Below are 14,133 nucleotides of genomic sequence, written 5' to 3'. Positions count from 1 at the left end.
GGCTGCTCGCCCTGTTACACTGCCCAAAGAAAAACAAACAAACATATAACTTCATGGGAATGTTAAATGTTGAATTTCAGAGATTAATTGATTATTACAATTAAATCAGCGCCTTTTGTGAATCGGGATGTTTTTTGGTTTTTTTCATACTTAAACCTTAAACACACTTCCCTGTGTTATTTATTAAAATGAAGATTAATTCTATATACTGATGCACAATGAAACCGTAACAGTCTAAGTTTAACATCAACAGCTCATTAGGCACATACATAACTTTATTTAGATTTTAAATAGTGAGCAGATAGGTTTGTTGATTGTTTGAGTAGTATTGTTCCTTGGGATAACAAAATACTAAGCTCAAGTCATGTGATGTCATAAAAACGGCAAGTGCTCAGCATTTGGTATTTGAGTGGAGTTAAAATTGCCAAAATGAGTTGATTAAGAATCTGTATAAACAGTCATTCAAATGCAAGACCAGCGAAAGATAAGATCATGTCCTGTTTGAGTCTTGAAGATCGCTTGGTCAATATCAGCATGATTGAAAGCAGCTTAATGTGAGAGTAGTTGCCCAAAGAATGAGATGTTCTGCTTCAACAATCAGCAGACTAGACCAGAGAAACCAGGAAGCCGGGTCTGTGAGGGACAGGCCACGTCCTGTAAGGTAGAGGGTCACCACACCGGCCAAGGACCGTTATGCTGACTTTTGCATTGTTCAAGCCAACCAGTGGGGCAGTGGAAGTGTGATGATGTGGGGAGGAATCTCCTTTAATACAAGAAAGCCTTTGGTACAGATTGAGGGCAACCTTACTGCTCAGCGATACACTGACAAAGTACTTGAGACAACATATTTTCTGTTTCTGCAAGTCAATCCAGAAGTGTTGACTTTCCAGCAGGACAAGGCAAGACCACACAATGCTAGGATTACAATTGCACGACTTCAAGAAAACAATGTCGAGGTCTTGCCGTAGCCAGCTTTTTCTCCTGACCTGAATCCAATAGAACATCTGTGGGACCAAATCACCACAACCAGCCAACCTTCGCCATCTGGCTACAGTTGCACAGAGTGGCGGAACATCCCACAGCAATTTATCCAGAGGCTGATCAGGTCTATGCATCAACGCTGCCAGGATTGTGTTAATGCTCAGGGAGGTCATACCCGATACTAACTTTGTAATATTTTCGTTTTGACAATGTGTCACGTTTCATACTGAAAACTGATCACGATTCTTTGACCTGTATTTTTGTTCACATTTTCTGTGATCATGTTTAACATCTATGTTTAAAATATTTGATTAAATCCATTAGACCCGGGAGTTGCGTTTCTTTTGTGCATCAGTGTGTGTGTGTGTGTGTGTATATATATATATATATATATATATATATATATATATATATATATATATATATATACACACACACACACACACACACACTGAGTGTACAAAACATTAGGAACACCTGCTCTTTCCATGAAATAAACTGACCAGGTGAAAGCTATGATCCCTTATTGATGTAAGCTGTTAAAACCACTTCAATCAGTGTAGATGAAGGGGAGACAGGTTAAAGAAGGATTTTTAAGCCTTGACACAATTGAGACATGGATTGTGTATGTGTGCCATTCAGAGGGTAAATGGGCAAGACAAAAGATTTAAGTGCCTTTGAACGGGGTATGGTAGTAGGTGCCAGGCGCGCCGGTTTGAGTGTGTCAAGAACTGCAACACTGCTGGGTTTTTCACGCTCAACAGTTTCCCGTGTGTATCAAGGCTGGTCCACCACCCAAAGGACATCCAGCCAATGGCAGGCCAGTGGTCGAAAACAGCTCATTGATGAAAAAGGCCAAAGGAGGCTGACACGAATTGTGCAGAGCAACAGATGGGCTAGTTAGTCAACTGAGAGGCCAGTACAACATCGGTGCCGAAAGACCCATAAAAGAATGCACAACTCGTCGTACCTTGACACGAATGGGGTATGGCAGCCGACAACCTAACAGAGTTCCACTTCTTTCAGCAAAACACAAGAAACTGTGGTTGCAGTGGGCTATGGAACGAAAATACCGAACACTGGACGATTGGAAAAACATTGCCTGGTCTGATGAATCCTGGTTCCTGCTGTTTCATGCTGATGGGAGGACTAGAGTATGGAGAAAACCACACGAGTACATGCATCCATCATGCCGTGTGTCAACATTGCAGGCTGGTGGTGATGGTGTGAGGTGTGTTTTCATGGTACACACTGGGCCCTTTGATAAAAGTGGAGCAATGTTTGAATGCCACAGGATATCTGAACATCACTGCCAATCAGGTGCATCCCTTCATGGCAGCAGTGTATCCATCTGCTAATGGATTTTTTCAGCAGGATAATGCCCCATGCCACAAGGCTAGGATTGTCCAGGAATGGTTCCATGAACATGACAGTGAATTCAGCTTACTGCAGTGGCCTGCCCAGTCACCAGATCTCAATCGAGTTCAGCATCTGTGGGATGAGATGGAACGAGCTATTCGGAGTAGAAATCCACTACCAGCCAACTTGACACAACTGTGGGAAGCATTGGAGTCAACATGGGCCAGCATCCCTGTGGAACGCTTTTGACACCTTGTAGAGTCCATGCCCTGACAAATTGAGGCTGTTCTGAGGGCAAAAGGAGGTGCAACTCAATATTAGGAAGGTGTTCCTAATGTTTTGTACACTCAGTGTGTGTGTGTGTATATATATATATATATATATATATATATATATATATATATATATATATATAGCTCTGGCAAAAATTAAGAGACCACTGCAAAATTATCAGTTTCTCTTGCTTTACTATTTATAGGTCATCTTCTCTGATGAGTCCAATTTTCAGCTTTGCCCAACAACTGGTCGTCTAATGGTTAGACGGAGACCTGGAGAGGCCTACAAGCCACATTGTCTTGCACCCACTGTGAAATGTGGTGGAGGATCGGTGATGGCCTGGGGGTGCTTCAGCAAGGCTGGAATCGGGCAGATTTGTTTTGTGAAGGACGCATGAATCAAGCCAAGTACAAGGTTGTCCTGGAAGAAAACTTGCTTCCTTCTGCTCTGACAATGTTCCCCAACTCTGAGGATTGGTTTTTTCCAGCAGGACAATGCTCCATGCCACACAGCCAGGTCAATCAAGGTGTGGATGGAGGACCACCAGATCAAGACCCTGTCATGGCCAGCCCAATCTCCAGACCTGAACCCCATTGAAAACCGCTGGAATGTGATCAAGAGGAAGACGGATGGTCACAAGCCATCAAACAAAGCCGAGCTACTTGAATTTTTGCGCCAGGAGTGGCATAAAGTCACCCAACATCAATGTGAAAGACTGGTGGAGAACATGCCAAGACGCATGAAAGCTGTGCTTGAAAATCAGGGTTATTCCACCAAATATTGATTTCTGAACTCTTCCTAAGTTAAAACATTAGTATTGTGTTGTTTAAAAATGAATATGAACTTATTTTCTTTGCATTGTTCGAGGTCCGACAACACTGCATCTTTTTTGTTATTTTGACCAGTTGTCGTTTTCTGCAAATAAATGCTCTTAGTAACAATATTTTTATTTGGAATTTGGAAGAAATGTTGTCAGTAGTTTATAGAATAAAACAAAAATGTTCATTTTACCCAAACACATACCTATAAATAGTAAAACCAGAGAAACTGATAATTTTGCAGTGGTCTCTTAATTTTTTCCAGAGCTGTGTGTGTGTGTGTGTGCATGTATATATAAATAAATGAATGAATGAATGAATTAATGAATGAACCAGAGACTCACCACACAGGCTTGCACGGGTTCTTTTCCCTTCAAAATCACAACCCAACACATAGAATTGAAAGGAACAGCACTGACACGCACTTTTAATTACAGAACAGAAACAAAAATAAACATCTAGCTCCTTCAGAGCACTGACTAAACATCGGTCAGGGACCTACTCTAATAAAACCAGACAGCTAAGCTGTTTACCAGCTGAAACAAAAAAAACAAGGTTTAACACAAAAAAAAAAAAAAAAAAAAAAAGACTTTTACACAGTGCCTTTTTTCATAATGGTCAAAAACACCATCAACTAGGTCCTCCACACAGCAGCAGCCCTGAGCAAACTGGCTGCTTTCTTTAAATACTCTGCACCTGGCTAATTTACAATAAACAGGTGCAGGGGATAATTAATAAACCAATTAACCAGTAATTAAATTAAACCAATGTGCATTTGCACATGTTTTTTTCAGCAGGGAGGAAATTAACCCTGTCCCTGTTCACACATCCTCCCCCATGACTTATTAAGAAACCGGCCATTTAACAGCCATTTCCCTCAACCCTTAAAAGACCACCTACCCTCAAGTCCCATCTCTTTGATTTTCACCCTCTTCTATGGACAGGCTTGAGGGTGGGTTGGTCCCTCCGGCGCTTCCAGGGAGGGGCCGCTTACCGGCGACACGGGACCCCACCGGGATGACTGGGGCGGCTGCAGCAGCAGGCAGAGGTCTTCACCTGGGGATCGGCGCAGCGATGTCCGATCACCCAGGGGGAGCGAAGCAGCGAACAGGGGTGGCACAAGTGACATCTGGGTGCTCGGGAAGAGCGGAGTAGGGAACCAGGGGCAGAGCTGTGGCTAATGGTGCAGACTCCTGGCCTCCAGGTCTAGCGCAGGGAGGTCTAAGCAGACCGTCAGGTTGTCCAGGAGCAAGGGGCAATGTACCACCCGCAGTAGTGCCGGACTATATCGCAGGGGTGGTGGTTGGGGCTGTGATTTAGGTGGGCTCTTCACCTCCTCCCCCTTGTTTGTTGCTTCTCCCTCAGGTGCTGGAGACAGTGGGGCTTCTCCCTAAGGCACTGGAGACAGCAGGGTTTTTTGTTCCTGTTCCTGCCTCCACTTCTTATTCTGCTCCACTTGAGCAGCGGTGTTCATATTGATCTTGGCGATCAATTCCTCTAAACTTCATTTCACTGGGTCGTAGGGGCGCCCACACACGCTGCCACCATATGTAACACGAATGCACCTCACCACAGTTCGTTGTCGCTTTAAAAGCAGGACCCTGGACACAACAATGGGCATTTCAAAGCGCTTACATGCTATTTTTAATAATTACACAGAATAAATGAACAGAAAAAAAACAAACAAACACCTAGCTCCTTCGGAGCACTGACTAAAAACATTCATCAGGGACCTACTCTAATAAAACCGGACAGTTAAGCTGTTTACCGGCTGAAACAAAAACACAAGGAAGAACACCAAAAAGGCTTTTTACACAGTACCCTTTTTCATAACGGTTGAAAACACAATCAACTAGGCCCTCCACACAGCAACAGCCCTAACCAAACTGTCTGCTTTCTTTAAATACCCTGCACCTGGCTCTAATTTACAATAATCACCAGGTGCAGGGGATAATTAATAATAAAACAATTAACACCAATATAATTAAATTAAACCAATGTGCATTTGCACATGTTTTTATTTCAGCAGGGAGGAAATTAACCCTCTCCCTGCTTACAATTATAATGATTTCCATTACATGAGAGTAGATGTTAAACTTCATGCCGATTTGAACTCGGCTCTTGCCAAGAAAAGCACCAACTAAGACGTAGCTTTGCAGTAAACTAATGTGATCCATCTGCATCTCCATCCATTCACGTTGTTTTCTATCTGATGATGTAGAAATCCTTCTGTCTGGTGTTGATTGATGAAGTGTGTGTGTGTGTGTATGTATATGTGTATGTATATATATATATATATATATATATATATATATATATATATATATATATATATATATATATATACATACACACACACACACACACACACACACACACACACACACACACACACGACAACTTGCAAAGGAAATCTACAAAATAAAATTTACTGGTTGCATAAGTAGTCAGTACTTGGTAGAAGCACCTTTTCCAGCATTTACTGAGATGAGTCTTTTTGGTTAGGTCTCTACTACCTTGGTGGTAGTAGAGACTCTACTCTACTAGGATGGTGACATTTTTTCCCATTATTCATTATCGATGGACTGCAATCTCGCCATAAATTTTCGATTGGATTCAAGTTAGGACTTTGACTGGGCCACTCAAGAATATTAATTCTCTTATTGTTCAACCACTCCAGCGTGGCTTTGGCTTTGGGTGATTGTCCTGCTGAAATGTAAATTTCCTCCCCAGTTTCAGAGTCTTGGCTGACTCAAACAGGTTTTCCTCAAGGATTCGCCTGTACTTTGCACCATCTATTCTCTCCTCTATCCTGACAAGCATCCCCATTACATGATGCTGCCATCAACATGTTTGACAGTTGAGAGGGTTCTGACTGGGTGATGTTCAGTGTTGGGCTTGCGCCAGACGTAACGCTTGGAATTTAGACTGAAAAGTTCAATTTTTGTTTCGCCTGACCACAAAACAAATGTCTGCAGTATCATCTACATGCTTTTTCACAAACTCCATACATGCTTTAAGATGATGCTTTTTGAGTAATGGCTTCTTTCTTGCCACCCGTCCATACAGGCCAGCTTTGTGTAGAGACTTATTGGCTTATTGTTGATGTGTGAAAACTGACTCCCATCTCAGACACAGATCTTTGGAGACCTCTCAAGATCACTGTTGGCTTCTATCCCGAACCAGTTTGTACACTTTGAGTAACACATACTGAAACCATTTCACTAATTCTGTGACCTTTCAAACAAATCATTTGCATCCGAGCTGATTTAGGACTGCAGTAGCAAAGGGGTTGAATACTTATGCAACTGAGATGAATCTGTTTTTCTCTGTAAATCTTTCTTATTTATATTCTATATGCATTTTTTTACTTTATCAATGTAGAGTAGTTTGTGTAGATTCTACATGTAAAGTAATTTGAAAGCATCTTGGAGTACGTTCAGGTGCCAACAAAACTTTTCAGGGGGGTGAATACTTCTACAAACCCCTGTATACGTACACACACACACACACACACACACACACACACACACACACGGCTGTGCAAAAGTCTTAGAGACATTCAGGAATTACAGCATATATTGATGTTATGAGCATTAACAATTTACTGAAAGCCTCAACTAGTGTTTTCCACTATTAAAGAACTCTGACTGTTATTAATACAGCTTAGTGTGGATGAGAAGAAACCAATCTTGTCATTTACAATCTTTAATTCACATTGATCAGAATATTCAAAAACTTGTGAACACAACAACTCAAAGTAAACTATACATGAGCAGCTAATAAGAAGTGTTGTAGTAGACAGTAAATTTACCCAGTGGTTTTCAACAGGGTGCGCTTGAAGCATCCAAAAAAAAAAAACCACAACAAAAAAAGTTAACCCTTAGCGGTCCATTTATTCAGCAAATGTCAGGCGTGTCAGGTCCAATTTATTTTCACATGCTCTGTTTATTTTATACGTGCTGTTTAAAAGTATTTAAAAAACAGTAAAACCGATTTAAAAGGCCCTGCATATCAACAGGACACTCAGTTCTGTATCTCCAGCCCTGCCCCACCCCTTGTTCGCTGTTTTTATCACATACCTCTTCATAGTCGTGCATACCGATAAATCATCCCCTGATCACCAAACTCCTCAATAATGTGATCCCAGTCATTATTTTATTACTACAACATCTCTTTTTTGGTCTCACTCGGCCATTGAAAGGTTTTGTCTTTTTGATGATGTCGTCATTGATAGATGGCACGGGCTGATTCTATGGTAGTATACCCCTCCAAAATGTCTAAGACGTACATATATATACACACACACACACACACACACACACACACACACAGTATTGTGAAAAAGTATTAGTCCCGTCTGATTTTGCTGTGCATATATATATATATATATATATATATATATATATATATATATATATATATATATATATATATATATATATATATATATATATATATATATATATTATTTTTTTAGGTGTTTTTTTTTTTTTTTTTTTTATAGGTTTAACACTTACCAGATTTTTCAGTAGAGCTGATAACTCCTTGGTAAGGGAGGAAAATTTTACAAAAGCTGTGCCAAGGTCCAGGTTGTCACGGCTTATAAAGTTACTACCAAATTTATCAAGAGCTTGTGCATAGTTCTCTTCATTTTGTATGTGATCTGTAAAACAAAAACATTTAATGCTAAATTTTAAAATGAAGATAATTGAACTATCTATTACTATACTACTATCTATTCAGTAAAGGCTATATTTCCTATCAGATCTGAGCAAAGACAGGTTAAAATTTAGGAAGTGTGAATTACATATTTACTGTGTATATAGTGCGTATATAATAAATTAATACTAATGATAATAATTCTTGCAAGAGGGCTTCCAGAACCCTATTGTTGAGTTGCTAACCAATATACTTTGATTAAACAGGCAAACAGGAGCTACTAGTGTGACAAAATTCAGGAAACTGTTAAGGCTAGGAAATATAAAAAATAACTGGAAGTAACTACATTGCAGGGTGTAGTGGGGGGGGGGGGGGGGGGGGGGGGTGGGGGGGGGGGGGTGGGGGGGGTTTGGTAACAAACACATCACATTTGGTTTTATTTACAGTCATGGCTAAAAAATAACTACTATTCAAAATATATTTTAACGCATTGTGTTGATTTATTTCATGTTGACACTAAACATTGAAAAATAGTTGTACGTTATCCATCAGTTGAAAAACTTGTGAAATAAATAAAACAGGTCATCTGTGTTTAACTAAATATCCTGAATCAAACATAGTGAAATTGTTTCACATTTTGCATTTCATAATTGTATCACACGACAAACAACTGTGAAGAATGTGAAAATACAGTTCTCATTAATTTTCCAACCTCATATGTATTTAATTTAATGATTTAGGTATACATTCCTCTGGCACAATAACATTATTAGGTCATCTATCTCCCCTTTTCCCCCCAACATGTGCCACTGTCTGTTAAAGCCAGCAGGTAGCCTGATGACTAACTTTAAAATATAATTACTGCATTTAAGATTCATTTCATTAACTGTTCTGCAAGATGCTAGATGACCTTAAAATGCGAGTGAAAATTTATGTGAAATATTTGAAAAAGACCAGTGTGGTAGAAATCCGGTCACCACTTGCAACCGAAAATAAACTCTTGGTGACTAAAATTATTATTAAGATCATAAGAATATAAGAAAGTTTACAAACAAGAGGAGGCCATTCGGCCCATCTTGCTTGTTTGGTTGTTAGTAGCTTATTGATCCCAGAATCTCATCAAGCAGCTTCTTGAAGGATCCCAGGGTGTCAGCTTCAACAACATTACTGGGGAGTTGATTCCAGACCCTCACGATTCTCTGTGTAAAAAAGTGCCTCCTATTTTCTGTTCTGAATGCCCCTTTGTCTAATCTCCATTTGTGACCCCTGGTCCTTGTTTCTTTTTTCAGGTCGAAAAAGTCCCTTGGGTCAACATTGTCAATACCTTTTAGAATTTTGAATGCTTGAATTAGGTCGCCACATAGTCTTCTTTGTTCAAGACTGAACAGATTCGATTCTTTAAGCCTGTCTGCATATGACATGCCTTTTAAACCCACAATAATTCTGGTCGCTCTTCTTTGCACTCTTTCTAGAGCAGCAATATCCTTTTTGTAGCAAGGTGACCAGAACTGAACACAATATTCAATATGAGGTCTTACTAATGCATTGTATAGTTTTAACATTACTTCCCTTGATTTAAATTCAACACTTTTCACTATATATCTGAGCATTTTGTTGGCCTTTTGTATAGCTTCCCCACATTGTCTAGGTGAAGACATTTCTGAGTCAACAAAAACTCCTAGGTCTTTTTCATAGAGTCCTTCTTTAATTTCAGTATCTCCCATATGATATTTACAATGCACATTTTTATTTCTTGCATGCAGTACCTTACACTTTTCTCTATTAAATGTCATTTGCCATGTGCCTGCCCAGTTCTGAATCTTGTCTAGATCATTTTGAATGACCTTTGCTGCTGCAACAGTGTTTGCTACTCCTCCTATTTTTGTGTAGATTAGGAATAGCAGAGGACCTAATTACTGATCCCTGTGGTACTCCACTGGTTACCACACTCCATTCTGAGGTTTCTCCTCTAATCAGTACTTTCTGTTTTCTACATGTTAACCACTCCCTAATCCATGTACATGTGTTTCCTTGAAACCCTACTACGTTCAGTTTGAGAATTAATCTTTTATGTGGGACTTTGTCAAAAGCTTTCTGGAAATCTAAATAAACAATATCATATGCTTTGCAATTATCCATTATCGATGTTGCATCCTCAAAAAAATCAAGCAGGTTAGTTAGACACGATCTCCCTTTCCTAAAACCACGTTGACTGTCTCCCAGGATACTGTCACCATATAGGTAATTTTCCATTTTGAATCTTATTATAGTTTCCATAAGTTTGCATATTATGGAAGTCAGGCTCATTGGTCTGTAGTTACCTGGTTCAGTTTTGTTTCCCTTTTGTGGATCGGTATTATGTTTGCAATTTTCCAGTCTGCCGGTACAACGCCTGTGTCAAGAGACTGTTGCATGATCTTGGTTAGCGGTTTGTAAATAACTTTTTTCATTTCTTTGAGTACTATTGGGAGGATCTATTAAAGTCGTCGCTTTGGCGACTGATATACTGAGTGAGTCATTATGTGAATTTCAGTAAAGAAGCTGCATTTCCTAGGTGTCAAAATTAACTGTGCTGAAAACCAAGGATACAAGCGCGCTTAGATAAGCAAGCGAACATACAGGGCTGACGATTGGCTAAGGATTCTGTATGTTAAGGGCAGTAAGCCAAGTGGTTTCAGTGAGTTGTGCTTTGAGTGTTAGAGCAGCTGGAATTTGTTCACTTATAAAATTAATCTTTAGTACTCTTTGAAAAAAGTCTGTTTCAAATCAATTGGCATTCACTGCGTACTCCTACATTTTCTTTTCATGTTTGTTTTAAGTGGGTTTATTATTTGTTTATTCATTTAGTTTTGAAAGGATAGTATTCATTTCCCTACTTTGTTAGTCAGGAACAAATTACCAAATAATTCCCATTTTTTTATTTTGTTTTGCCATTGCCTGGTCTCATACTCCAAATAAATATTCCAACTGCAGTACAACCGACCAAATATTATTGGCATTTAGAGTGACGCAAAAAATACTTAAGTAAAGAGAGACTAGGGCTTCTGGTGACAGGTGCCACAAGATTGTCGCACTACATCAGGCTCCTGTCTGTTGCCCCCTACTTTAGTCAATCTTATAAGTGATTTGCTGAACTCTGTTTACTACATCGTCTAATCACTTTTTTACTGATGGCTGCACACCAAAAAAAATAATAATAATAAATAAATCGGCATTCCCTCTAAAAACTCCCGCGGGCAAACTTAGTCTTGTTTATTAATACAACATTACTGGTCATATAACTCTGTTTGTTCTAACTAAATCACTAACCGTGTAATTGATGTAGTGTTACTGTTGGATGAACATATTCTTTAGAGAAACCAGACAGTTAAAAAAATTAGCTAGGTTACATAGACAGCTACTGTGAAAGCAATTTGGTTTCAATATTAAGTGAAGCAGCCAGATGGCAGGAAAGCTTTCGTGTTCCTAAATGTTATGACAACCTGAAAAGTTGATTGCACTCTATTTTGTGTTCTTAGGGAAGTGACACCTTTGGCTAAACATTCCTTTCCCACAGTTTAAACTTCAAAGAAAATAAGCAACAGGCCTACTCCTTTATTCTTCTCTCTTCCTCCCTTAGTTTTAGTGCCTAAGTATGTTTTGAAGTGGTGTTCTCTTGGAGACAGAAAAAAGTGGGCCCCCATGTGATCAATAATATTACTGGTTGATAGGAGGCTTGTAAGGCATCAGCATGTAACTGTCTTATCTGACATGTTAGGAAAAAGGGGTGATGTCATAAGGGAAACCTATAAATTCAAACATTGTATTGTTTTGTTGATTCTATTACAACTTGTGCTTAAGGAAAATAGAGGACCCTACAACATAGTTCGGAATCACAATTTTCTACTTATGGATTCACAGAGAGAAGTCAGATAACAAACTTTAATTTGTGAATTATACACAGATGACTGCAAAGAGCTCAGCATGTTTATATTTTAAATATTGTCTTGTGTCTTGAATTGGTGACGGCACCTCTAATGGTGTATAGCTGTCACATGGAAAATGGTATGCTGCAGCTCCAATGCACAGTGTCAGACACAGACAGCTCTTATGATTACATGTTACCATTTATATTTCAGTAAAAACACATTTAAAAAAGTTGGTTTTGCTATTTATGATATTTAACACTAAAAGTTTGCACAACACTCAAACACGTTTGGTCACCTTCACAACCGTTGCATGAAACTGGGGTTACCGTATTCTGCTTTTGTTATTACAGTAGCTACTGTATCTGCGCTTATAAGCATTTGTAGTTGTTGAAAATTATTATTATTATTATTATTATTATTATTATTATTATTATTATTATTATTATTAGTCGTAGTAGTAGTAGTGTGTATTTGTTACCTTTCCCTCCTTATAGACCAATGTCAGAGCACATTCATAAATATTGACACATTTTTAAAGGGAGAGGCAGAATTTATGTGTTACAGGCGCCAATTCGCCTAACCCCCCAAAAATTGTTCACATTCTGGAGCACTGCAAATTCAAGCCTTACACATTTTTACACAAAGCAGGACTCTTATAGAACATGTGGCGAGTCCACACTGGATTTTAAACTGGACAGAGCAGGTTGAATTTTTCCATCACTCTGATGAGATTATCAACATTAATAACCTGCCTCCACTCAGCTTTCGTTTTGTTCAGCTACTGGCATACTTGAAAAAAAAAAAAAACCCAGACATAGTGAATGGTAGGTGAGGCTGCTATCAGTGTAGACAAAAATGAATGCATGCTCATGTTTGTGTTAGGAGACAAAATTTACTTAAATAAAACAGTGTTTCGATACAGGGGTCAGGGGTTACCCTGTTACCTATATGGTAACAGGGTCCTGGGAGACAGTCAACATGGTTTTAGGAAAGGGAGATCGTGTCTAACTAACTTGCTTGATTTTTTTGAGGATGCAACATCGATAATGGATAATTGCAAAGCAAATGACATGGTTTATTTAGATTTCCAGAAAGCTTTTGACAAAGTCCCGCACAAAAGATTAATTCTCAAACTGAACGCAGTTGGGATTCAAGGAAACGCATTTACATGGATTAGGGAGTGGTTAACATGTAGAAAACAGAAAGTACTGATTAGAGGAAAAACCTCAGAATGGAGTGTGGTAACCAGCGGTGTACCACAGGGATCAGTATTAGGTCCTCTGCTATTCCTAATCTACATTAATGATTTAGATTCTGGTATAGTAAGCAAACTTGTTAAATTTGCAGACGACACAAAAGTAGGAGGAGTGGCAAACACTGTTGCAGCAGCAAAGGTCATTCAAAATGATCTAGACAAGATTCAGAACTGGGCAGACACATGGCAAATGACATTTAATAGAGAAAAGTGTAAGGTACTGCACGCAGGAAATAAAAATGTACATTATAAATATCATATGGGAGATATTGAAATTGGAGAAGGAATCTATGAAAAAGACCTAGGAGTTTTTGTTGACTCAGAAATGTCTTCATCTAGGCAATGTGGGGAAGCTATAAAAAAGGCTAACAAGATGCTCGGATACATTGTGAAAAGTGTTGAATTTAAATCAAGGGAAGTAACGTTAAAACTGTACAATGCACTTGTAAGACCTCATCTTGAATATTGTGTGCAGTTCTGGTCACCTCGCTATAAAAAAGATATAGCTGCTCTAGAAAGAGTGCAAAGAAGAGCGACCAGAATTATTCCGGGCTTAAAAGGCATGTCATATGCAGACAGGCTAAAAGAATTGAATCTGTTCAGTCTTGAACAAAGAAGACTACGTGGCGACCTAATTCAAGCGTTCAAAATTCTAAAAGGTATTAACAATGTCGACCCAAGGGACTTTTTCAGCCTGAAAAAAGAAACAAGGACCAGGGGTCACAAATGAAGTTTAGACAAAGGGGCATTCAGAACAGAAAATAGGAGACACTTTTTTACACAGAGAATTGTGAGGGTCTGGAATCAACTCCCCAGTAATGTTGTTGAAGCTGACACCCTGGGATCCTTCAAGAAGCTGCTTGATGAGATTTTG

At 39.1% G+C, this 14,133-nt stretch overlaps 1 protein-coding gene across 5 annotated transcripts in view; it reads right to left on the bottom strand.

Annotated features, from left to right (window-relative positions):
* Positions 1-14,133, bottom strand: part of LOC121313126 (arf-GAP with SH3 domain, ANK repeat and PH domain-containing protein 1-like) — a 259,165-nt gene that overhangs the window by 182,200 nt on the left and 62,832 nt on the right. For all 5 annotated transcript variants that reach the window (XM_041245320.1, XM_041245316.1, XM_041245315.1 and 2 more), the window contains one exon: positions 7,955-8,100. In XM_041245320.1, the coding sequence (XP_041101254.1) occupies positions 7,955-8,100 (146 nt within the window). The remainder of the gene's footprint in view (positions 1-7,954; positions 8,101-14,133) is intronic.

This window comes from Polyodon spathula, chromosome 3, assembly GCF_017654505.1.
Source record: "Polyodon spathula isolate WHYD16114869_AA chromosome 3, ASM1765450v1, whole genome shotgun sequence".
In the NCBI taxonomy this organism is placed as follows: Eukaryota; Metazoa; Chordata; class Actinopteri; order Acipenseriformes; family Polyodontidae; genus Polyodon; species Polyodon spathula.
Note: the sequence above shows the minus strand (reverse complement) of the source record. Positions and strands in the feature narration are given on the sequence as shown.